A 26,447-nucleotide genomic window follows, 5' to 3' on the forward strand; every position below is an offset into this window, starting at 1 on the left:
AGAGAGAGAAAGAAAGAAAGAAAAAGAAAGAATGAAAGAAAGAAATTTAATATCAATAAAGACGAATATTAACGAAACAAGTAAATGTACAAAAATGTTATAACATGAAAAGCTGGAATAGATAAAAAAAGAAAATATGGAGCAAAATAATCTAACAACATCCCCGGAATTTACTTGAACAGAGAGAGAGAGAAAAAAAAAAGAAAGCAAAAGAAATAGGTTAGTAACAAAGCCTTTTTTTAAGAATTTTTTGCTGTGTACCAGTGGCATTATAAATAACATCAATAACCTCACTATTTCAACCCGAGTCTGTTAGTTTTTTTTTTGTGTGTGTGCGTGTGTGTGTGTGTGCTAAACTATGTGCGTGTGTGTTTTTTAGACTGTGTTCGTGTGTGTTTTTAGACTGTGTGCGTGTGTGTTAGGTTGTGAGCGTGTGTTAGACTGTGCGTGTGTGTTACTGTTTGCGTGTGTGTTAGACTGTGTGCGTGTGTGTGTTAGGCTGTGTGCGTGTGTGTTAGACTGTGTGCGTGTATGATGCGTGACTGCGTGCGTGTATGTGTGTGATTGAATGATAATAGAAATATGTTGTGTGAATGAATGTTAAATAATATATTGAATGATAGAAATGTTGAATGACAAAAATGTTGAATGATAGACATGTTAAATGAAAAAAAGGGTTAAATTATAGAAATGTTGAATGATGGAAATGTTGAATGATAAAAACGTTGGATGATAAAAATATTGAATGAGAGAGAGAGAGAGAGATGATGCCACTCCTTCCTCTCTTCCTCCCCAAGAAAAAAAACTCCACCACTCCACTGTGCCGAGAATTGGTCCGTCTGTCTGTCTGTCTGTCTCTCGCTCTGTTTCTGCGTCTGTCCGTTTATGGATTATTGGGTCAACAAAGAAAATGATTACTGGGATAATGCTGAGACGAATGGGGGGATTTTTTTTTTGTGTGTGTGTGTGTGTGTGTGTGTGTGTGTGTGTTGCATAAGCTAGAATTGATCGGGGTAAGCAGAAAAAACTATCCTGAAATGCAACGTTTGAACTATATATGATTGTTGGCATAGCAAGAAGTGTTTCGTGTAGTTATGTTGCATTGTATTGGATTGTGTTGTGTTGTGTTGGGCTGTGTTGGGTGATAATCTTTTTTTATACCAATGTTTCGTTCCAGTTATGTGGTGGCACCTTTTCCACCGAATTCGGAAGGTCGGATTAAGCCAGTTCAATCACGACGCGAATTTCCCAGTCATTTCATATTTCTTCAAACTCTTTTTCTACAGCTCAAAGGAAGATCTCTCTCTCTCTCTCTCTCTCTCTCTCTCTCTCTCTCTCTCTCTCTCCAAAACTCAACAAAACTCTACAAAAACTTCCCCCAAAGCAGATAATTTTTGTTCAACTCATCTCTGCAAGAACTTCGTCACTATTTGCACGGACTCCAGACGCCTACGGACAAACCACCTGCGATTTATGAGGACAAGGAAAAACAATTAACTTCACTCGCATCAAACCACCTGTACCGCGCGTGTGTGTTTACCTGGTCTCATTAACCTATTATAGTTGTGATATACGGCAAGCGAATTCCGGTAGTGGGGTCCCGTCTCTACAGCTTGCGTGTGTGTGTGTGTGTGTGTGTGTGTGTGTGTGTGTTATCGCGTGCGCTTATCATATAAAAAAAAGGCTCTCACACACCCTTACATATTAGAACAGGGGCAGCAGAAGTATACCATCCATTAATAAGGAGCCAAGGACACTGCCCCTTCGTGTATGGTACCGCCGTGTGTAGCAGAGAGAGAGAGAGAGAGAGAGAGAGAGAGAGAGAGAGAGAGAGAGAGAGAGAGAGAGAGAGAGAGAGAGCGAGACAGACAGACAGACAGAGACAGAGACAGAGAGAGAGAGATGCATATATAGAGAAAAACAGAGAATAGGTGAGACGGGAGAACGGTCAACAACAAGAAAAAGTTAATAAGTGTGAAATAGATATCTTACAAGAGAATATGACCCACAGTGGAAATGGTCTAAAATACATCATACGTCATTTAGAAAAACACTTAGAGACAAATACGCATTAGACACCTACCTTACACATATCTCTAACAGGAAGCTAACACACACACACACACACACACACACACACACACACACACACACACACACACACACACACACACACACACACACACACACACACACACACACACACACACACACACACACACACACACACACACACACACACACACACACACACACACACACACACACACACATAGTATAACCTGAATTACGCATTTTACTATCACCAAAGCCTCACCCCTTACTCCTACCCTTTTATTTTTATTTTTATTTATTTTATTTATTTATCTTTTTTTTTTTTAGTGTGTGTGTGTGTGTGTGTGTGTGTGTGTGTGTGTGTGTGTGTGTGTGTGTGTTAGGTAAGTCTTCACACCAACGTATCCACAGCCTTTACCCTTACAACTAGGCTGTCATATGCTTCCTTTTCCTTCTTTTTTCCCTTCTCCTCCAGTCTTATTTTCACACACACCCAGCCTCACCTCGCCTCTCGCTCATGCCCCTTCCCTTCCTCACCCCGCCGTCACTACCACCAACACTCTGGGTCATATTTTTAAACATTTCTGCGCCCAAGAACACGTAATTTACTAGTCTTTCGTGGGAGTTTAGGGCATTTCCAGGAGTACTTTTATGACCCTGGTGGTAGTCTGAGCCTTCTTCTGTACCGTGAACCTAAAAGAACACTCATTAGAACTCGATTAACCTCCTTTTTGGCCTTTGGAAATCGTTCGTGTGAGGGGTGGGAGCATTTGACAATACCAACCTCTCTCCTCTCCTCCCCCAGAGACGGCTCCGTGGCTCTGGTGTTGTCCCAGCCGCACCTGCCCAACGTGATGTCCACCGTGCGGGGCGGCGGAAACAAGCCCCACGCCGTCCTCTCCTTCATCAGTTGGGAGCAGCGGCACAGGGACCTACGCGGCGTGCTGGCTCAGGCCCTGCACGCACACGCACACTTCGCGGACGGCTACATCCTCAACGCGATAGAGAACGATGCCTCGGAGGAGATGGGAGGTAACGTCAGACCCATAGAAGCACTGTTGCCAGATTATCGTACTCAGAGCATAGTATTTACCGGTTTCTGACACCCAGCTATTGCCAAGAAACATCAGAATTAACTATTTTAACGATAAATATAAATGAATCTCGTTATTGGGGCCCAGGAGATAGTTTTTGGGTCGGAAGTCGGTAAATATAAGAGGCTGAGTATGACAATCTGACAGGGTTGCGCCAGACCCATAAAAGGACTGTTGCCAGATTATCGTACTCAGAGCATAGTATTTACCGGTTTCTGACGCCTAACTATTGCCAAAAAACATCAGGATCTAACTCTTTTAACGATAACTTTAAATGAGTTTCGTTATTGGAGCCCAGAAGACAGATTTGGGGTAGGAAGTCGGGAAATATAAGAGGCTGAGTACGACAATCTGACAGCGTTGCGCCAGACCCATAAAAGCACTGTTGCCAGATTATCGTACTCAGAGCATAGTATTTACCGGTTTCTGACGCCCAACTGTTGCCAAGAAACATCAGGATCTAACTCTTTTAACGATAACTTTAAATGAGTTTCGTTATTGGAGCCCAGAAGACAGAGTTGGGGTAAGAAGTCGGGAAATATAAGAGGCTGAGTACGACAATCTGGCACCGTTACATAGAAGAGACGAGTTTGCCCATCTTCATCACAGGCGCCATGTTGTTACCAAATAAGCGGCGCGAAATTCAAATTGACACTGATACAATAGTTTTTCTGTGTGTGATCTAGGTACCTGTTTCTTTCTTTCTTTCTGACGATACCTAGAACACACAAAAATCAGTATTATATCAGCATTAATTTGAATTCCGCGCGTCTTTTTTTGGGGAACAACATGACATCTGTGATCATGTTAGCCGAATTCTATTACTGTATGTCTCTGGGCAACACTAGACGCGGTGCTCTGTCTGTAAAGGGTGAAGAGACAGACTCGTGGTGATGGGTTGATATGCTGCTAAAGAATTGGGACTAGAATAAGAGTTTTTATTTTTTTCACTAGACTGACTGGGCAAAGACGAGGTAATGATTAGTTCGGCCTTAGACTACGGTTCGGCTAAAAAATACAAATCAACAAACAAATGACTAGCTAAAGATGGTGACATATTCGTGTGTTTGTTTTTGTGTGTCTACCTCTTCGTTTGTCTGTTCGTGCGTCAAAGAGAGAAACACCCCCGGCTACAATAATAAAAAAGAGATGCCCCATGGAGTGAAAGCGAGCGATAAAGATTCTGGATAATGTGCTCAAAGGCAAAGGACAGAGGAGCAGAGCCAGGGATACTAAACGTGCGTCGCGGTAAAGCAAAGCAGAGGAGGTGATTGTTTGTCGAGTGGTGGGAGGAGGAGGAGGAGGAGGAGGAGAGCTGCTGAATGATGAAGTAGTATTGACACAGATGGCGCTGAGGGTGTGACGTCATTCTTTTACGCGTATGATGGAGATGAGTGATGATAATGGCGTTCTTTGACTCGTCTGTGTGTGTTGTGGTGTGCATGGCGTGACGCTGTGCTTCTAACATTCGTCTTTCGCATGTGATGTATACGTATGATGTGACGGGGCGCGGTAGTCTAGTGGGTTAAAGCGTGAAACCATGGAAGTGAAGAGCCAGGGTGAGTCAATTCGAACCCCAGTGCCAGGACCTCAGGAAAGCCAGATAAAATATATTCCTACACCCGATGCGATAATAGGACAGATAAGGGAGGTAAAGAAATGCGAGGATAGATAAATGGAAGAGGGCAGAAAGATAAAGAACTCAAAATATATAAGAAAGAAACAAAGACATGAAGAAGGAAATGTAAATGTGGTTAAGCGACCCCCAAATGAACATACATAAAAGTTGTCAATAGTAAGACGGAAAAGAATGTGATGATTGATATGATGTATTGAGCCACGAAGATGTTGATTCACTTGTTAGTTAGTGTGATGTAACGTGGCATGGTGACGTTATTTCATTAGATAGTTATATAGTTAATTTTTTATATACACGTCTGATCATCGAGAGGAATCAGTTTGGGTCTATAACATTTTTCCCCCTTTATGGATCTCAGTGTTAATAATGATGATAATAATGATAACAATAGTAATAATTTTGAGTAGTTTGACGAAGCGTGACAAGAGAACGCTGCCTCGTCACCGCGTTCAAGCTTATCATTGTGGCCGAGGTGAATGAATTGAGTGACTGGTGTTGTGTGTGTGATGTCTGATATACGGAGGTGATGTGTGATGTAACGGCGGTGATATATGATGTGTGACTGAGCGGGTGACGTGGCAATGCGGTGTTGTGTGGGAGGTGAATGATGGGTGATGTGTGATGTAACGGCGGTGATATATGATGTGTGACTGCATGAGTTAGTGACGTAGCGATGTTATGTTCTGTACGAGGTGAATGATTCGTGATGTGTGATGTAACAGAGGTGATATATGATGTGTGACTGCATGAGTGAGTGACGTAGCGATGTTATGTTCTGTACGAGGTGAATGATGGGTGATGTGTGATGTAACAGAGGTGATATATGATGTGTGACTGCATGAGTGAGTGACGTAGCGATGTTATGTTATGTGCGAGGTGAATGATTCGTGATGTGTGATGTAACAGAGGTGATATATGATGTGTGACTGCATGAGTGAGTGACGTAGCGATGTTATGTTATGTGCGAGGTGAATGATTCGTGATGTGTGATGTAACGGAGGTGATATAGGATGTGTGACTAAGTGAATGACGTAGTGATGTTATGTTATGTGCGAGGTGAATGACTTACGATGTGTGAATTACAGCGGAGGGGGGGAGGGTGTTACGGAGGGCCTCGCCTTACGACCCTCCCTGCATTGTTAACGACCACACTGATTCACACCTTATCTCGACCCGGTGTTGTTTTATTCACCTGTACCAGCGTTGTTAAATTATCGTACTCATCGCATTTCATTTTCGTAGTTGCTGACCGATAACTATAGCAACAAAGAACGAAACACATCAATATTCAACAGTTTTAACGCTAACTTTGATTTTCTCACGTTGCTTGTGTAGGTACGAGAGTTTGAGGCATAAAAATGATAGATACGATATGTGGTTAATACGATAATTTGGCAACGCTCACCTCTACCTGCATTACCGTCCCTCAGGTGCCTCGCAAACACAGGAGAGCTTGTCAGTGGTCATGCTCAGGTACAGGTAAAGGTGGGTAGAGAAACAACAACAAGAACAAGAACAAGAAGTAGAAGAAAGAAAGGAAGAAAGGAAGAAGAGAAATAAGGAAAGAAGCGGAGAGAAAAAAGGAATACAATAAGAATAACAGGAAACAAGAACAAGAACAAGGACAAGAAAAAGAAGTAGAAGAATAAAAAGAAGAAAGAAAGGAAGAAAGGAAGAAGAGAAATAAAGAAAGAAGCGAAAGAGAAAAAAAAGTACTACAAGAAAGATAACAAGAACAAGAACAAAAACAAGAAGTAGATGAATGAAAAGAAGAAAGAAAGGAAGAAAGGAAGGAAAGAAATAAAGAAAGAAGCGAAAGAGAAAAAAAAGTAGTACTACAAGAAGGATAACAAGAACAAGAACAAAAACAAGAAGTAGAAGAATGAAAAGAAGACAGAAAGGAAGAAAGGAAGAAAAGAAATAAAGAAAGAAGCGAAAGAGAAAAAACAAAAGTACTACAAGAAGGATAACAAGAACAAGAACAAAAACAAGAAGTAGAAGAATGAAAAGAAGACAGAAAGGAAGAAAGGAAGAAAAGAAATAAAGAAAGAAGCGAAAGAGAAAAAACAAAAGTACTACAAGAAGGACAAGGACCTCTTTTAATTCTTTTTTGGGAGCAGCGAGTAGCGGGCTTTTTTTTTATCAACGTTTTCTTTTTTTTGTGCCCTTGAGCTGCCTCCTTTGTTGTAAAAAAACAAAACAAAACAAAAAAAAGAACAAGAAGACAGAACGAAAAAAAGGCCATAAAAGAGAGAAATCGCTTCCTCATGAGTGCTGTTTCACGTTAATGGTAGAGAGGCTTCGTCAGAGTCGTAAAACTACCCCCCATGGAAATGCACACAGCTCCTTAGAAAGCCTTGTCAAATATGTGAGTTTGGCCATCGAAATGTTGAAGAATATGGCCCATAGTGTTAGTGGTTGTTAGAGTAGTGATAATGATCTAGTATTTAGTCTTTGTGGTTGTTACTGTTAAGGTAATGATCTAGTCTTAATTAACAGCGAATTAATAGACACGATGTGGTTGATTGTAATGGTGGTTTAAAATACTCATAGTGGTCGTGATAGTAATGGTAGTGGTCTAGTTTTGATAGTAGGTGAAGAGATAAGATATACGATAGTTATGGTAGTGATGGTAGGAAATGGTGATGGTAGGTTTAGTGGTAGTAGTGGTGGTGGTGGTGGTGGTGGTTATTACAGTGTTATCAGATAAAACTGTCGTGGTGATTATGGTGGAGATGGCGGTGGTTGTGGTAGTGGTGATGATACGATAGGAAAATACGCGGTGGTGGTGGTGGTGGTGGTGGTGGTGTGGAGGAGGTTGGAAATGGTGGGTGGAAGGGAATGTTGTGGTATGTGGCAAAATCGATAACACGCACACACACACACACACACACACACACACACACACACACACACACACACTCCCGTAAACAAAACATACGATAAACTACATACCACCTAAGTAGTTTTTCACCTCCTCCTCCTCCTCCTCCTCCTCTTCTTCCTTGTCTTCTTCGTCTTTCTACTTCCTTCCTCCTTGTTTTTCTCGTTCTCGTCCTCCTCCTCTTCTCTCCTCGTTCTCCTCCTTCTATTCTTCTCCTCCTCCTCCTCCTCCTCCTCCTCCTTCCCCTCCTCCTCCTCCTCCTGAGATGCAACGTGAGGAAGTCTCGTTAGAAAGCAAAAAACAAAAGAAAAAAATGCTTAAAATATCACAATAAAAAAAAAATGCGGCTTCTTCCGTGGCGGCGAATACTTGTTATGCGTTTATTGTTTTTTATAGGTGTGATTTTCTTTCTTTCTTCTTCTTAAATTACGAGGAAAAAGTGTGACCCTGAGAAGACAATGTGTGATACTCTTCTTTTTTTTCTTTTTCTTTTTTTTTTGTCTCGTGCGTGTGGAAAAAAAACTGTCTCGAATCCGTCTTGACTTGGCATCCGGAGCTATTCTCTCTCTCTCTCTCTCTCTCTCTCTCTCTCTCTCTCTCTCTCTCTCTCTCTCTCTCTCTCTCTCTCTCTCTCTCTGTCAGCGAGGTCAGCCGCCTTCGTCGTGTTCGTGATGATCAATTATTGGCGACATTATGAAGAAAACAGTGCGTGGGACATAAACACGAGCCGCTGGTGGGGGGGGGAGGGGGGGGCAGTGGTGGTGGTGGTGGTGGTTGCGGTGGTGGTGGGGGGGGGGGGGGAGTAAGAGAAGAAGAATGAAGACGAGGAGTAGGAATAGGTGAGGTAGAAGAGGAGGAGGAGGAGGAGGAGGAGGAGGAAAAGGAGAGAAAGGAATTAGAAGTAGAGAAGGAGGAAAAGGAGACAGGGGAGAAAAAGAAGAAGATGTGAGAAGAAAAAGTGGAAAAGAGAGAGAAATAGAAGAAGGATAAGAAGGAAGAAGAGGAGGAAAATCAAAAGGAAAGGAAAAGGAAAGGAAAGAAAAAGAAGAGGAATAGAAGAAAAAGAAAGAGAAGAGGAGGAGGAGGAGAAGGAAGACGAGGAGGAAAATCAGAAGGAAAGGAAAAGAAGAGGAATAGAAGAAAAATAAAGAGAAAGAGGAAGAGAAAAAGGAAGAAGAGGAGGAAAATCAAAAGGAAAGGAAAAGGAAAAAAAGAAAAAGAAGAGGAATATAAGAAAAAGAAAGAGAAGAGGAGGAGGAGGAGAAGGAAGAAGAGGAGGAAAATCAAAGGAAAGGAAAAGGAAAAAAAGAAAAAGAAGAGGAATAGAAGAAAAGAAATAGAAGGCTGAAGAAGAGGAGAAGGAAAAGAGAGAGAAAGAAAAGTAGTAGTAGAAGGAGGTAGATTAAACCGGGGAAAAAGCAACAGAAAAACAACAACATACATTTTGCTACTAACAGCCATTTTATCGCTAACTATGTATATTGAAACAGCCATTGAACCAAGCAAGCATGCACTCCACTGAAGCCTGATATCAACTGTGGTCTGCCCGTGTAATCTAACCTTCATAAATCCTCTACGCTGCTAAGTGTTCAATACGTACTAACTCACCCTGATGAATGATGTTAATTGGAACCTGGATGTTAATAAGTTTCGTTTTTCTGGTCTTTTTTTTCTGGTTATGTTTTTTTTATAATGATTTTTTAAAGGCTCAGTTTTTGTAATGTTTTGTGTGTCTTAATTACTGTTCTTTATCATCATTATTGTTTTCCTTTTCTTGGTAGTAATTGATGTTTCCTCACCCTGAAGAATGATGTTAATTGGTACCTGATGTTAATAAGTTTCGTTTTTCTGGTCTTTTTTTTCTGGTAATGTTTTTTTTTATAATGATTTTTTAAAGGCTCAGTTTTTGTAATGTTGTTTTTGTAATGTTTTGTGTGTCTTAATTACTGTTCTTTATCATCATTATCCTTTTTTTTTCGTGGTAGTTGATGTTTCCTCACCCTGAAGAATGATGTTAATTGGTACTTGGATGTTAACTAGTTTCGTTTTTCTGGTCTTTTTTTTCTGGTAATGTTTTTTTATATAATGATTTTTTAAAGGCTCAGTTTTTGTAATGTTGTATTTGTAATGTTTTGTGTGTCTTAATTACTGTTCGTTCTCCTCATTATTGTTTTCTTTTTCTTGGTAATTGATGTTTCGTAATGGATCGGAATTTCACACACATCATTAAATGCCGCCTATGCTTTCTATAGTAATGTATTAATAGCTCTTATATATTCCCTGTTCTTATCCGCTCTCCTCGTTATTTTCTTCTTTCTCTTCGTAGTTGATGATTCGTAATGTGTTGGAATTTCATATCATTTTTACAACAAAGGAGACGGCTCAAGGGCAACAAAAAGAGTGAAGGAAAAAAAGCCCGCTACTCACCGCTCCCACAACACACAAAAGTAAAGAGTGGCCAAAAGAGAGGTCAATTTCGGGTGTAGAGGTGTCTTGATATTAGCCTACTTGTTCTCTTTACTTTCTTCCTCTTCCTGGTTATGTTTTGTAAGGTTTTGTATATTCTAAGTTATCATTCGTTCTTTTCATTATTCTTTTCTTCCTCTTGGTAATTGGTGTTTCGGAATGTGTTGAATTTTCATTGTTACCTGTTCTCATTATCCCCTCCTCTCCCTGGCAGTGTTATGTAAGTCTTGTATATTCTAAGTTATCATCCGTTCTCTTCATTAGGTTCCTCGTTCTCTTGGTAATTGGTGTTTCGGAAGGTGTTGAATTTTCATTGTTAACTGTTCTCATTATCCCCTCCTCTCCCTGGTAGTGTTATGTAAGTCTTGTATATTCTAAGTTATCATCCGTTCCCTTCATTAGGTTCCTCGTTCTCTTGGTAATTGGTGTTTCGTAAGGTGTTGAATTTTCATTGTTATCTGTTCTCATTATCGTTTCCCTCCTCTTCCTTTTTTTTTACAACAAAGGAGACAGCTCAAGGGCACAAGAAAGGAAACAATAATAAAAAAAAGCCCGCTACTCGCTGCCCCTAAAAAGAATCAAAAGAGGTGGCCGAAAGAGGGGTCAGTTTCGGGAGGAGAGGTGTCCTGATACCCCCCTGGTAGTGTTATGTAAGTCTTGTACATTCTAAGTTATCATTCGTTCTCTTCATTATTCTCTTCTTCCTTTTCGTTATGTTTGTGAGGTGTATTGCCGTCATTAGTCTATCTGTCATGTAATTATTTTCTTCCTCTTCCTCTTGGTAATGTTTTATAAGGTTTCTTGTTATCATTGCTGTTACTCGTCATTTCCTTTCCTTATCGTCATTTCATAATCACTTTCGTCGTCATTCGTGTTTCACTATTCATTATACTATTCGTTTTCATCATTATTTTCTTCCTCCTGGTAGTGTTTTGTAATTTTTTTTTTGTTATCATTGCTGTTATTCGTCATTTCCTTTCGTTATCGTCATTTCATAATCACTTTCGTCGTCATTCGTGTTTCACTATTCATTATATTATTCGTTTTCGTCATTATTTTCTTCCTCCTGGTAATGTTTTGTAAGTTTTTTTTTGTTATCATTGCTATTTTTCGTCATTTCCTTTCGTTATCGTCATTTCGTAATCACTTTCGTCGTCATTCGTGTTTCATTATTCATTATATTGCTCGTTTTCGTAATTATTTCCTTCCTCCTGGTCACGTTTTGTACGGTTGAAAACAAAATATCGTGCTGTAATATCCTACCGTACTTTTGCTGTCCTTGCATTGTGGGTACTATATTTTTTTTCCTTACTTCTTCTTTTCCTTTTATTTATTCTTTTGTTTTGTTTCCCTTTTGTTGTTTTGTTCCTACCCGTTTTCTTTTCTTTTTTCTTTTCTGTGTTTCATTAATGCTCTATCCTATTCATTTCCGCAAACTTCCTCTTTTCCTTTTATTTATTCTTTTGTTTCGTTTTCTTTTTGCTGTTTTCTTCCTACCAGTTTTATTTTTTATTTTATTTTCTGTGTTTCATTAATGCTCTAGCTTATTCATTCCCGCAATCGACATCTCGTAATCATATTCGCCATCACTCGCGTTTCAATATTCATAACTATTCGTTTTCCGCGTCATTATTTTCTGCTTCCTGGTAACGGTTTATTGGTCATGTAGGCTTCATTAATATTTAGCAGTGCGGTTCGTGTTGCCCGGCAAATGGATGTTATTAATTCAGTTCCCGCCATCAGTTCCCTCGCTGGGGTAGTAACTCTGATCACAGCACGACAGGCAGCTCGATGGGCCACAGCGGGTGTTGTGGCCTTTCATTTCCTTCCACCTCTCCAGAGCTAATGCGACGTGTTAAGCTTTGCCACTTCCCCTACTTGCACTCCTGATGTACTTAAACTTGATGGCAAATACCGTAGAGTTTATGTGCTTTGCTAGTACCGTGAGAACCTCCTTTTCAGTGTTTGTCAGGCTGTGTAGAATGACATAGTATGAAGGTCTGACTGCTTTTGGTGTTCCGTTTTTATCAGCCACGAGTCGGCATGGTGTTTTCAGACTGGCGTGTGAAAATACCTGGTAAAAGGGAAAAAATATTGACATTCCTTGCTCGTTTTACCTCAAGAATATGATTTATTTTTATGTGTGCGTGTGTACGTGTTTTTGTGTGTGCCTGAGTGCGTGGGTCTTTATGTGTGTGTATGTGTGAGTGTGTGTGTGTGTCGCGTGTCTGTCCACACACACGCGAAATGAGCAGTTATGTCACCTAAGAGTTGGGCCTAGATTAATACAGAGAGAGAGAGAGAGAGAGAGAGAGAGAGAGAGAGAGAGAGAGAGAGAGAGAGAGAGAGAGAGAGAGAGAGAGAGAGAGAGAGAGAGAGAGAGAGAGAGAGAGAGAGAGAGAGAGAGAGAGAGAGAGAGAGAGAGAGAGAGAGAGAGAGAGAGAGAGAGACAGAGAGAGAGAGAGAGAGAGAGAGACCAATAGGAGAGAGAGAGAGAGGACAGAGAGAGACAGAACAAATTATAATGATTAGGATGAAGAGATAGTGGAGGAGGAGGAGGAGGAAGAAAAAGAAGAGGAACAGAAAGGGGAGAGGGACCAAGAAGAAGAAAAAGAAGAAAAAATAAAAAGAAAGAGTATTAAGGGATGACCATAAGTAACGTTCTCCATCACTGTATCGTTGCCAGAGCCGCTGCTGTGGTACCCTGTGGCGCACCTAACGCGGGAGTACCACCAGGGCGCCATGTACCCGCGGGACGGCCGGCGCCACGACAGGAAGGTGTTGGGGAACCACTTCACGTTGCTGCAAGGTGAGTGGGTGCCACGCCAGGCTGAGGACGACTGTGTGTTTGAGACATTGGCTAAGCACTCGATCAATCTTGGGTATGACTCATATTGCTGAAGTAAGGCAAGTAAGCAAGGCAACAGTAAAATGGAGAATAGATGAAGATGTTAAGATCAGGTGGGGGAGATGTTTGCCGTTTGATAACTCTTAAATTTGATGGGTATTTGAGGTATTGACTAGAGTTCCAGGATTTGACTCAATGTTGCTAAAGTATACAACAAAGGCAAGGCAACAGTAAAATGAAGAGGAGATGGAGGAGATATTAAGACCAGGTGGGGGAGATGTTTGCCGTTTGATAACTCTTAAATTTGAAAGGTATTGAGGTATTGACTAGAGTTCCAGGATTTGACTCAATGTTGCCGAAGTACAGAACGAAGAAGAGCCAAGTCAAAATGAAGAGGGTATTGGTTGATGTATTTTCTCCTTGAACTCTCTTGAATGTGATTGTTATTGTTGCCTAGGTTTGCAGGATTTAACTCAATGTTGACGAAGTACAGAACGAAGAAGAGCCAAGCCAAAATGAAGAGGGTATTGGTAGATGTATTTTCTGCTTGAACTCTCTTGAATGTGATTGTTATTGTTGCCTAGGTTTGTAGGATTTGACTCAATGTTGCCGGAGTACAGAACGAAGAAGAGCCAAGCCAAAATGAAGAGGGTATTGGTAGATGTATTTTCTGTTTGAACTCTCTTGAATATGATTGTTATTTTTGCTTAGGTTTGCAGAATTTGACTTATAATGATGCTAGAGTATATAACAAAGAACGACCACAATAAAATGAAGAGAAACTAAAATATTCACTTGCTGTTCGATGACTGTTGAATGTGATGAGTTATCGTTGTACAGTACGTAGATCTGATAAGGAATTCCATGCTCATTGCTGTTAAAGTAAATTGAAAATGCAAATATAGGCCTATGTCGTTTGAGATGCACCACAGATTATAGTTCGCAGAAAACCCAGTGAAGTTACCCTTTAAAACCACAAGCTTTCCTCGACGGACACGTTAACACCATAGCACACCGCATCATAGCTATCAATTTCCGTATTACCAGTCGCAAAAAAAACAGTGAAGTTACCCTTTAAAACCACAAATTTTCCTTGACAGACACGTACTACGAACACACCAAACTGACGCTCATACTCGACAAGGGAAGAAACGGAGGCGGAGGAGGCGGCAAGGGGGACAGAATCAGAGGAGGAGGAAGCGGCGGCGGGGGAGGAAAAGTGTCCCCCGCCCCGCCCATGACCCCTCCTCGGTACTCCCGTAACCTGCTAGTGCTGGCCTACAAGTCTCTGGAGGACTCGACCGACCCGGGGCTGCTGGCGGGCTGGGTGCGTTGGTCCGGCGCGTGGGAGGCTTACTCACTGCTGCAGGAGAGGAAGCTGCCCGTGTCTAGCATTACCCTGTGAGTGAGTTAGTGAGTTGGTGAGCAGTGAAGGGGTACTTAATTAGGTTGATAGGTAGGAACAAGTTGATGAGCACTGGGTGGTAGTAATTCAACGTTGCCAGATTGTCGTACTCAACCTCTTATATTTACCGACTTCCGACGCAAAAACTGCCTCCTGGGCCCTAATAACGAGATTCATTTATATTTATCGTTAAAATAGTTAATTCTTGATGTTTCTTGGCAATAGTTAGGTGTCAAAAACCGGTAAATACGTAAATGCTATGCTCTGAGTACGATAATCTGACAACGGTGGGTGGTATAGGGGGACGGGTATAGGGGAACGCGTATGATAAAGTTGTATGTTTTAATGTTCCAGAAGTTTTAATCTAAGCTCTCACCTCCCCTCCCTCCCTCCCTCCCAATCTCCCCACCTCAAACAGAGACCTTCCTCCCTCGTTCCTCTTCTCTCCCCTAAGCTAACACATCCCTCTCTCTCCCCTCCTCCCCTCCCTCCCTCTCAATCTCCCCACCTCAAACAGAAACCTTCCTCCCTTGTTCCTCCTCTCTCCCCTAAGCTAACACATCCCTCTCTCTCCCCTCCTCCCCTCCCTCCCTCTCAATCTCCCCACCTCAAACAGAGACCTTCCTCCCTCGTTCCTCTTCTCTCCCCTAAGCTAACACATCCCTCTCTCTCCCCTCCTCCCCTCCCTCCCTCTCAATCTCCCCACCTCAAACAGAGACCTCCCTCCCTCGTTCCTCTTCTCTCCCCTAAGCTAACACACCCCTTTCTCTCACCCCCCGAGTAGATATAATTCTCCTTTCTCTCTTGTTCTTCCTTCCTTCGTTCTTTTTCCTCTACCTCCCACTTTCTGAGATCCTATGTTCTTCTGCCAATCCTCCCTCCCCTCCCCTTCCATCCCCCCGTCACTCCCCCGTACCCCCATAACACATCCCTCCCTCCCTCCTCACCTTACCCTAACCTCCCCATACCACCCCTGTTCCTCCCTCCCCTCCCTTTCCATCCCCCCGTCACTCCCCCGTACCATACCCCATAACCCAGCCCTCCCTCCCTCCACACCTTACACTAACCTCCCCATATCACCCCTGTTCCTCCCTCCCCTCCCTTTCCATCCCTCCGTCACTCCCTCGTAACCTCATAACACATCCCTCCCTCCCTCCTCACCTTACCCTAATCTCCCCTGTTCCTCCCTCCCTCCCTTCCTCTCTTCATCATCCCGTACCCTCCCCTATAACTCTCCCTCCCTCCCTTCAACTATCTACTCCCCTCTTCCTCTTCACCCCGTATTCTAACCTCCCCAAACCATCCCTTTCCCTTTCCACCCCTCCACTCTTCCACTACCCCCCTCTCTCCCTCCCTCCCTCCCTCCATCTATTCCTCCTTTCCTTCTTCACCCCGTATCCTAACCTCCCCGTACCATCCTTTTCCCTCCCTTCTCCCCTTCTTTTCTTCACCACCGTACCCTCCCCTCCCTCCCTTCTTCTATCCCTCCTCCTCCTCACTTTGTACCCTATCCTTACCTCCCTGCCCCTTCCTCCCTCCCTCCATCCCGTACCCTAACCTAACCTCCCCATACCATCCCTTCCCTCCCTTCCACAGATACGTTCGCGAGCCTTCCCTCACCCCGCCGCGCCGCCCCAAGGAGACATTCAAATACGTGGTGCTGCTGGAGGTCATAACAGCGTCAGGGGGGCAGGTCCAGCAACTCCGGGCGGCCACACAGCGACTCAGGGTGGAGCGGTGGAGCGGCTACACGGGACTCTACACCATCCACACGCTGCATGACTTCTCGGAGACCTTCGCCAGCAATGACAGTCTTAGCCGCATGGTCTCCGAGGTTGGGTAGGGCGAGGGAGGAGGTGCTGGGGTGGGTCTCAGGCAGCGTTGGGAAATTGTCGTACCCTGAACATTGTATTTATCATTTTTAGGCTCGGAGACTGCCGCAACCACACGAACAACGATAGAATATTAAAGTTAGCGTTAAAACTGTTATTTGTTGATGCTTTTTGTGTTTTTTTGCTATAGTTATCGGTCAAAGTACGACAATGCAATGCGATGAGTACGATAATTTGGGAACGCTGGACTCAGGGTCACCTTTTACTGTGTCTCTCTCCCTCCCTGTCACCCTCTCCTTACCGTAATACAACAGACTTAGGCGAATGGTCTCCGATGTTGGGTAGGGTGAGGGAGGAGGTGCTGGGGTGAGTCTCAGGGTCACCTATTACTGTGTCTCTCTCCCTCCCTGTCACCCTCTCCTTGCCGTAGTACCAGGGCGAGGGAGGAGGTGCTGGGTGGGTCTCAGGGTACACCTTTTGGTCTTTTGATGCCTCTCCCTCTTTGTCTCAGTGCCCCTTCCCCTCCCTTGGTCCCTCTCTCCCTCCCTCTCGCCATGGTGTTCTGTGTGGTTTAAGGGTAGAGTGAGGAAGGAGGAGTGAAGGACGGGTCTTTGGATACTCCTTCTGCCCTCTCTCTTCCTCCCTCTCTCCCTCCCTCTCGCCATGGTGTCCTGTGTGGTTTGAGGGTAGAGTGAGGAAGGAGGAGTGAAGGAGGGGTCTATGGTTATGGATACTCTTTCTCCTCTCCTTTGGTGCCTCTCCTCTCTTTCTCTCATCTTTGTCCCGTGGTTTCCTGTATATTTTTTTTTACTCGCTCCTGCTGCTTCTCTCTCCCCCTCTCTCCCTCTCTCCCACCGGCTGCCTTTGTCCCCATCCCCTCCCCTCCTGTCGGGGTGGATGGGTGGGTAGTTGGGAAGGTAGGAGTATACGCAGGTACAGTAAGTAAAGAGATATATGTAGATAGATAGATAGATGGAGAGATAGATAGATGGAGAGATAGATAGACAGATAGATAGATAGACTGATTCATTTATTTATTATTTGATTGATTATTTGAGATAGATAGATAGATAGATAGAAGGAGAGATAGACAGATGGATAGATAAATAGACAGATAGATAGATACACTGATTCGTTTATTCATTATTTGATCGACCGATTATTTGAGATAGATAGATAGATAGATAGACAGGCAGACAGATAGACAGATAGACAGGCAGACAGACAGATAGATAGAGAGGTAAGTAGACAGATAAAAATAGCATAGATGAGAAATTTGTCGGGTAAACAGTTACAGGTAGCTGACAAACTTTAACTTAGTCCGTGAGGCAATAGAGGCCGCGTCAAACACTCTCTCGACACGGCTTAGCTCAACTTGTGTCTGAGCGGCCCGATCGCTGCGCCAAGAGTGTTCACAATGATCCTAAACCTAGTCTACTACAGAGGTAAGGGTTCAAACTGCATGCTGCCTCGGCTCTCAACTCCGTATATATATTTTTCAGCCTTTGAGCTTGCGGTAGTTGTGAACTCATTTACCCCTTACGAGACACACTGTAATATAACCTGTTTAGCGTTTAAAGCCATACTGTAGGAAACGATAGAGAGTGAAAGGGTAACATAAGGTAATATTTGAACGTGCCATACTGCAAGGAAGAAGAGTTATATTGTGTAACAGGAGAATAGAAGCTTGCAGTACATATGACCCCATTTACCCTTGACGAGACACTATGATAGAAGCTTTTGAGCATTTTGAACCATTACGTGGGAAAAGAAAGAACTGGAGAGGCTTTTGAAATCGGAAACCATAGAGGTAATCCATGCACTACTGTATTGCAAGTAAGAAAAATGTAATCACATTGCCCAGCGTAAGAATAGAACGAACTTATTAAAAGGTAGCTTGTCGAGTAGGAAAACAGAGTGATAGGCTTTTGAAATCAGAAATTATAGAGGAATACTTGATCCTACTGTATTGCAAGTAAGAAAAGTTATCACATTGCCCAGCGTAAGAATAGAACGAACTTATTAAAAGGTAGCTTGGCGAGTAGGAAAACTGAGTGATAGGCTTTTGAAAACATAAATCACAGAGGGAATACTCGAACCTACTACACTGCACGAAAGAAAAAAAATATTATATAGGATAGAAGGAAAGCTAACATAACTAACATAAAAGGTAGCGTGGCTTTGGTTTGGCACACGCTACACACACAGATGGCCTCAGCAGCATACACAGCATCAGCAGGCCAGCAGGGATGTGTCGGCTGTGTAGGTAGTGATAAGCATAGCAGACAGGCACCAGGCAGGCAAGCAGGCAGGCTGTGATGCTCCGTGCTCCACATAGAAACACACCCAACACCTAACCACTTGTACATTAGCAAGATATATTCAATAAGGTGCATAAATAAAGACTTAAGAAGGAATGTATTTTTTATTATGCTGTTGTTAAGTAAGGCAGTTTGTAGTAGTAGTAGTAGTAGTAGTAGTAGTAGTAGTAGTGGTAGTAGTAGTAGTAGTAGTAGTGGTAGTAGTAGTAGTAGTAGTAGTAGTAGTAGTAATAGTTCTTCTCCAACCTCCTTGACTCCTGTTCGTCCACTATCGGCCCATCACAATCTCGGCTCTTCAAAAGTTCAGGTTCGTCCATAATCGGTCCATCACAATCCCGGCTCTTCAAAAGTCCAAGTTCGTCCATTATCGATCCATCACAATCTCGGTTCTTCAAAATTTCAAGTTCGTCCATTATCGGTCCTTCACGACTTCGGCTCTTCAAAAGTTCAAGTTCGGCCAGTGTCTATCTCGGCCCCGTTTCCTGACCCCCCACACCCGCTGGTTTTTTTTTTTTTTCAGAGTAACTTTCCAGAATTACCTTGTCGGGTCACTGTTAGAAAAAGCCATAGCCAATCTTGAGTCGTTAGCTTTGATTCACTACCTCAATTATTTCCAGTTCATTTAGCGGTTCAGTTTCTTGTATTTTCTTGTCATATGTTTAATTTTTCTGCTCCCATATCATGAATTGCATTACTAGTCTATGTAGTTATTTGGAGAGCTAACTTTTATGACGATTTTTAACACAGTATTATGCAAATTCTTCTTCCTCCGTTATGATATATTTTTTTCAAATACTATTATTTCATATATTTTGTTCTATCCTTTTCAGTAGCATTAAGAGAAAATATTCAACTTTAAAGTTATTTATTTCCTATGCATTACTGAAGAAATGCAAACTTTATCAAATGTAAGACATACATTCTTTGATGGTTAGGTTAGGTTAGTTTAGGTTAGAAAATGAAAGTTAGCATTTCTTCAGTATTACATAGGGAATAAATAACTTTAAAGTTGAATAACTTTTTACCTATTGGTTTCTCCAAAAAAAAAAAAAAAAAAATCGATAGTTCGTATAACCGGAAAGATCCGAAAATGGCCGAGTATCACGGAATCTTCAGAAAATAATGTTCGTGCGAATTATAATTGCACATCGTAAAATCTCGCTTGGAAGTTTTAAAGTGAAGTTTTATGCTATACAATTATCCTTCACTGAACCATTGATTTCTGGATAATTAATGATTCTCTTCCATTTTCTCTTCACGCTATTCTTAACATTAATGATCTTTGCATTCCTTAATCTTTCATTTCCTGGCATTTCATAGTTTTATCATTAAACCATCCGCTGTGATTGGCATGGATTTGGCTTTTACTGGTAGCCTGGTAACAAATATTTCCATTTCCATTCTGCCTCTGTGGTGGATAGTGAAGTGTTTCCCATGTAGTATTGGTGTGCTGGATATCCCCTCCCAAGGTACATGACTACATTTTTCTTCATTGAATTGTAGCAGCCACTTTTTGCTCCATTCCTGTAGCTTGGTGAGGTCTGACAGTAGGAGATCCGCAGTCAAGGGGTTAAACCATTCTGTAGCTTGGTGAGGTCTGACAGTAGGAGATCCGCAGTCAAGGGGTTAAACCATTCGCTGCGATTGGCATGGATTTGGCTTTTACTGGTAGCCTGGTAACATATATTCCCATGTCTTTCTCTGCCTCTGTGGTGGATAGTGGAGTGTTTCCCATGTAGTATTGGTGTGCTGGATATCCTCTCCCAAGGTGCATGACTTTACATTTTTCTTCATTGAATTGTAGCAGCCACTTTTTGCTCCATTCCTGTAGCTTGGTGAGGTCTTCTGGTAGGAAATCCGCAGTCAAGGGGTTAAACTAAATAATTATCAATCCCTACCACCACCACCACTTCCTCTTAACAAGCGCAAACTATTTTATACTCCTCAATTTTCCCCAGGTTAAAGGTTATTTTAGACCAACTATCGGCCACTCCCTTAACTCTATAGGAGCAGTGAGCAGCGGGCTTTTTTTTCACATTTGTTACCTCTTTTTATGCCCTTGAACTGACTCCTCTGCTATAAAAAATATAAAAAAAACTGAATGGGTTATTTGGGCGCATATGACTGAACGATTTGAGCTTTTGCAATGCTTCATATCTTGTTCTGCTTTCCGACTCCCGGCTTTCTGAATGCATCGCTCATTGATCTCCGCCAAGGTCATCATCATGAATCGCAGCCTCGAGCATTGATTTTCCGGTCCCTAAGTTTTATGAAGGGCTGTTACTGACCGTATTGATTCGGCTCCAGGGTCACGTAAACTGTATTCATTATCACCAACAATAGCTCCACCACCACCACCACAACTGTTATTACTATTGCTGGTTAGGTTAGGTTAGGTTAGGTTAGGTGCTATCCGCTATAACTGTCCACTATCTTTACTATTACTGCACACTATCACCACCACCACTGTACTACTATTGCTGGTTAGGTTAGGTTAGGTTAGGTGCTATCCACTATAACTATCCACTATCTTTACTATTAGTCCACTATCACCACCACCACTGTTACTACTATTGCTGGTTAGGTTAGGTTAGGTTAGGTTAGGTGCTATCCACTATAACTATCCACTATCTTTACTATTAGTCCACTATCACCACCACCACTGTACTACTATTGCTGGTTAGGTTAGGTTAGGTTAGGTTAGGTTAGGTGCTATCCACTATAACTATCCACTATCTTTACTACTACTGCCCACTACCGCCATCACCACCTCTGAAGAATGGAGCTTGTGCAGACCTTACATAAATTACGATGATTGTTTCTGGTGGACGTCAGGAAAAAGAAAATGAAACGCGAACATTGAGGAAAAAATGGCAGGAACTTATTCAGATCTTTCGTACCAGCAAAGGAAGAGGTAAGTTAGTCTTAAGGGTATAATCTTCACTCGTCTTGGTAAATAATGTATCACAAGAGGAAGAGAAGGAGAAAAGAAAGAGTGCAGGTAATCTTGCGACCCTCTCAGATCAAGACAGACATTGAAGAGTTGCGTGGCCCGTCTGGTGAGGCACAAGAAAGAAGTTGAAAGAGAGAAGGACGATGAAAGGATGAAAGGATGAAAGGAAGGAGAAAGGAAAGAATAAAGGTAATGTTGGGTCCCATCTCAGGTCAAGACAAACATTGCAGAGTTGCGTGGCCCGTCTGGTGAGGCACAAGAAAGAAGCGAAAGAGAGAAGGACGATGAAAGGATGAGAGAAAGGATGAAAGGAAGCAGAAAAAAATAGATGTAATACTGAGCCCCATCTCAAATCAACCCAGACATTGCAGAGTTGCGTGGCCCGTCTGGTGAGGCACTGCAAGAAATTATAGGGAAAGGGGAGAGGATGGGAGCTTACCTAAACTTCCTTCAGTAAAGACATCAAAGGAAGAAGAAAAGGAAAAAATAAATAAATGTAATCTTGAGTCCAATCTCAGATCTACACAAACATTACAGAGTTGCATTATCCGTTAGTTGGAGTATTACAAGAAGTCGAAGGAAGAAGGACAAGGAAAGGATGTTGAGTTATTATGTAGGGTGATTATGTAGCGTGAAACAAAAGTAAGGTATGAAAATATAAAATAAGCCGAGGAAAGGAGAAAGAAAGAAAGCAGAAACGGAATCAGATTATGGATTCTCGGCATTACGAAAAAAAGTTCGGTAAGGAATTCCAATAGCGAGAACCAAGAGCAACAACCGATACTTATAATAAATGCACTCACTTGATCGAACCATGAGTCGACTACATTCTGGCGCAGCACTGAACCACTCACCTTAGAGTTTGCGTTCATTATCGTACATACAAATAGTGTGGGTGTGTGGGTGCAGTGAGCCAAATATTTTCTAAGCATGGAAGGACGGGGCAGAATGTGGCGTTCAAGCAAGCGTGTCAGGAGCATGAAGGTGAAGGAAAGTGAACGAAAGTGAACGGAAGTGAATGAAAGTGAATAAAGGTGTATGTAGGCGGATGAAAGTGAAGATGAAGCGCTTATAGCTGATGGAAGATGAAGTAAAGAAAATGAAAGTGAACGAAGGTGAATGAAAGTGAAAAAAGGTAAGCGGGTGATTGGGAAGGTGAATGAAAGTGAATAAAGGTGTATGTATGTGGATGAAGGTGAAGATGAAGCGCTTATAGCTGAAGGAAGATGAAGTAAAGAAAATGAAAGTGAACGAAGGTGAATGAAAGTGAATAAAGGTAAGCGGATGATTGTGAAGGTGAATGAAAGTGAACGCCAGCCACCCACGTACCACCTCGTTGCATTTTCCCTCACACTCAATAACATGCCCAAATTATCATCCTCTGTACTCTACTTATCCATCCACGCATTGCTCAACCCCACAACACTGGTGAAGCACGTACCACAAGTAGATGAGAAGCGTGCCACTAATAATTTAAGACTCCACTACTAACAAGATTCAGTATTTCCAAGCATAATCTAGAGACAAACAGCAAGAGTGGGAGAGGCTATACGTGGCATGCAATAGAGCTAAGTAGAGAATAATAAGAAAATTTGGTATGTTTGGTCTTGCCTGATAAACCGACGCCATTATAGACGGTCTTGCTTCCTCGACAAACGATTAAATTGACTCTTACGTCCGGAGTTCTATACGTCTCTCTCTCTCTCTCTCTCTCTCTCTCTCTCTCTCTCTCTCTCTCTCTCTCTCTCTCTCTCTCTGCGCATCGGGGTCGTCACTTGTTGGCGTGCGTGACGTCACGGTTTGTTTACTTTTTGAGTCCGTGATTCTGACTAAGGTGCGTGAATTCTCTCCTCCTCCTCCTCCTTCTCCTTTCTTCTCCTCTTTGTTCTTTTTGTTCTTGGTTTTTTTTTCCTGTGCCTGTTCCTATTTCTCCTTTTCCTCTTCTTTTTCTCCTCCTCCTCTTCCTCCCTCTTCTTTTTCTCCTCCTCCTCTTCCTCCCTCTTCTTTTTCTCCTCCTCCTCTTCCTCCCTCTTCTTTTTCTCCTCCTCCTCTTCCTCCCTCTTCTTTTTCTCCTCCTCCTCTTCCATCCTCTTCTTTTTCTCCTCCTCCTCTTCCTCCCTTTTCTTTTACTCCTCCTCTTCCTCCCTCTTCTTTTTCTCCTCCTCTTCCCCTTCCCTCTTCGTCTTCCTCTTAATTGTCCATCATCGCCCTTTCCTCCTCCTCCTCCTCCTCCATGTTATAGCCTACTATCATTACTTTTTTTTTCATCATCCTTATCATCTGCTTATGCTTCTTCATCTTCATCTACTTCTTCTTCTTCGAACTGAACACCTAAGGCTCTTAATAGAACCTCAAGAAAAGTAATTAAACGTGTAGCCTAGCAAGAAAAGTAGTTTAATGTGTAGCCTAGCAAGAAAAGTAATTTAATGTGTAGCCTAGCAAGAAAAGTAATTAAACGTGTAGCCTAGCAAGAAAAGTAGTTTAATGTGTAGCCTAGCAAGAAAAGTAATTAAATGTGTAGCCTAGCAAAGAAAAGTAATTAAACGTGTAGCCTAGCAAAGAAAAGTAATTAAACGTGTAGCCTAGCAAGAAAAGTAATTAAACGTGTAGCCTAGCAAGAAAAGTAATTAAACGTGTAGCCTAGCAAGAAAAGTAATTAAACGTGTAGCCTAGCAAGAAAAGTAATTAAACGTGTAGCCTAGCAAGAAAAGTAATTTAATGTGTAGCCTAGCAAGAAAAGTAATTAAACGTGTAGCCTAGCAAGAAAAGTAATTAAACGTGTAGCCTAGCAAGAAAAGTAATTAAATGTGTAGCCTAGCAAGAAAAGTAATTAAACGTGTAGCCTAGCAAGAAAAGTAATTAAACGTGTAGCCTAGCAAGAAAAGTAATTTAATGTGTAGCCTAGCAAGAAAAGCGACTGCCTTGAAGACGGACAACGGAGAACAACAACCACAGACCACAAACTAACAGGACGAGGGAGAGGAACGAAGCTATGAAGACCCAACTCAAGATGAACACGGTAAGACTATTAACATTGGTATATACTGTTAGATGTTGTAGAATCGTTTTGTTGAGACTTGCGAGGCACAATGGACCATTTTCTTTAATATTTCGGCGCCCAGGTACACACATTTGACAAGGCTTTCATAGGAGTTGTGGACATTTCCAGGGGTAGTTTTATGACCCTGGTGGTAATGTGAGAAAGTTCTTGTACTATGAAGTCGAGAAAACGCTCATGAGGTTCCGATTCATTTCCCTTTTGACCTTTGGAAATGGATGAAATGAGAGATGGAAGCGTCTGACCTATATCATTGTGAGGGTTGGAGGTTCATGAAAATTGAGACAGTGTCATGTGTCGGTAGAAGAGGGGATCATGTTTCTTAATGGTCCCTCTAAGCGAGAAAAATGAGAAAAAATCATCACTCACACAAACCATTTCATAATATATATCAAAGCATTTTGTGATCAGTTTATGTATCATCTATTTTGGGGGGGTGTTAAATCATGGCACAAATTTGGCCCGTCGCTGCTACACGGTAAAGCCACAAATTTGGCCCGTCGCAGCTACCGGGTTAAAGTCTATATAGTGAAAGAAGATTAGCATTCTAGAAATATATCGAACCAAGTGGAGGATACAAAAGAAGCTAGAGAGATGAAAGCTGATAAAGAATGCATTGGGAACACGAGGAAGAAGGGGAAAGATACGTCGATAGTGATAAACAAACTAATAAAAGAGGATAATGCGTTGAAAGGCGTAAAATGACCAATGGAGATGTCAATGTTGAAGTAAGGAGTCGAATAAAAAAGAATAGATTGTTGAAGACGCCTCAGTGTGGGAGCGAAACTGAGTGGGCGGTGACGGAGAAGGAGAAGGAGAACGAGGAGGGAGGAGAACCAAGAAGAATGAAGGCTCGTGATGAAATGACGGAGGGGATAGATTGTACTTTTATGGTGAGGGGACGAACAGGTAAAAAAACAACAGATGCCCAGGACATGAAAGAACCAAGAATGTATGACGTAGATAATAGTGGAGAGTGCTAAGGTTTATGAGTCGTGGTAGATTGGCGATGGATAAGTATAGGTCACAGCGGATGATGAAGTACTGTGCATGACGAGAGAGAGAGAGAGAGAGAGAGAGAGAGAGAGAGAGAGAGAGAGAGAGAGAGAGAGAGAGAGAGAGGAGTATGGGAAGGGAAAGGGAGAGAAGAATCAAGAATGGACAAATGAGGAGCAAGGATTGAAATATGGAGAAACAGCGATAAGAAGAAGGAAAGAAGGAGAACGAGAGAAGTGAGGAAGGGAAGAACGTTGGGGGAAGGAAGAGTAAAGAGAAAGAAGATGGAACAATAGACAAATGAAGGGGAGGGGTAGGAATATGGAGAAGCGACAGAGAATAAAGGGAAGGTAGGGGAACGGGAGGAAGGAGGAAGAGAAAGAGCGTGAAGTAAGGAGAGAAGAGAAAGAAAGGACGCATAATAACTTTTTAATAAGCTTCTCGTTGCCTATGTTCTTCCTTCTGCCTCTTGGGGTCAAAGAATGTGTGGCAGATATGAAGGAAGCCAAAATCTGGTACACATGATATCCTTGACCACAGTTCTTTCTATAATTCAAATACTTTATTGATATCATTGCACTCCTATGAGCTAGTGTGGCTACCCGAGACTTCAAAACTGTTTTAGATCCCCTTCAATTAGTAAGCTCTCTCGTGATACCTCAGAGAAAACGTAGAAAAGAAGGGAATCTTTTCTAAATAATCTCCACTACAATGCCGTCATCATTCACAAAATCATCACAGTTCCACATCATTATAAATACTCTGTTGAAGTAATATGAGTAGGAGACCTCGATATTGCCCGATGGAAGAGAGAAAATGGACCGTAGAGAAGTTAATTGCCCGATAGAAGAGAGGAAATGAATCGTAGAGAAGTTACTGGTAGAATTATATAGTTA

The 26,447-nt window shown here is 42.2% G+C and overlaps 1 protein-coding gene across 2 annotated transcripts in view; it reads left to right on the forward strand.

Annotated features, from left to right (window-relative positions):
• The window catches only part of LOC127007283 (uncharacterized), a 41,077-nt gene extending 23,713 nt beyond the window's left edge, over positions 1-17,364 (forward strand). Inside the window, exons 2-5 of one of the 2 annotated variants that reach the window (XM_050878053.1) lie at positions 2,861-3,087; positions 12,825-12,947; positions 14,087-14,387; positions 15,988-17,364. In XM_050878053.1, coding sequence (XP_050734010.1) covers positions 2,861-3,087; positions 12,825-12,947; positions 14,087-14,387; positions 15,988-16,234 — 898 coding nt within the window. In that variant the 3' untranslated portion in view covers positions 16,235-17,364. Of the gene's footprint in view, positions 1-2,860; positions 3,088-12,824; positions 12,948-14,086; positions 14,388-15,007; positions 15,143-15,987 lie in introns of those variants that run through there. The other variant, XM_050878054.1, reaches the window with a different exon arrangement.
• The last annotated feature ends 9,083 nt before the right edge of the window (positions 17,365-26,447 follow it).

Source organism: Eriocheir sinensis, chromosome 35 (genome assembly GCF_024679095.1).
Source record: "Eriocheir sinensis breed Jianghai 21 chromosome 35, ASM2467909v1, whole genome shotgun sequence".
NCBI classification, from domain to species: Eukaryota; Metazoa; Arthropoda; class Malacostraca; order Decapoda; family Varunidae; genus Eriocheir; species Eriocheir sinensis.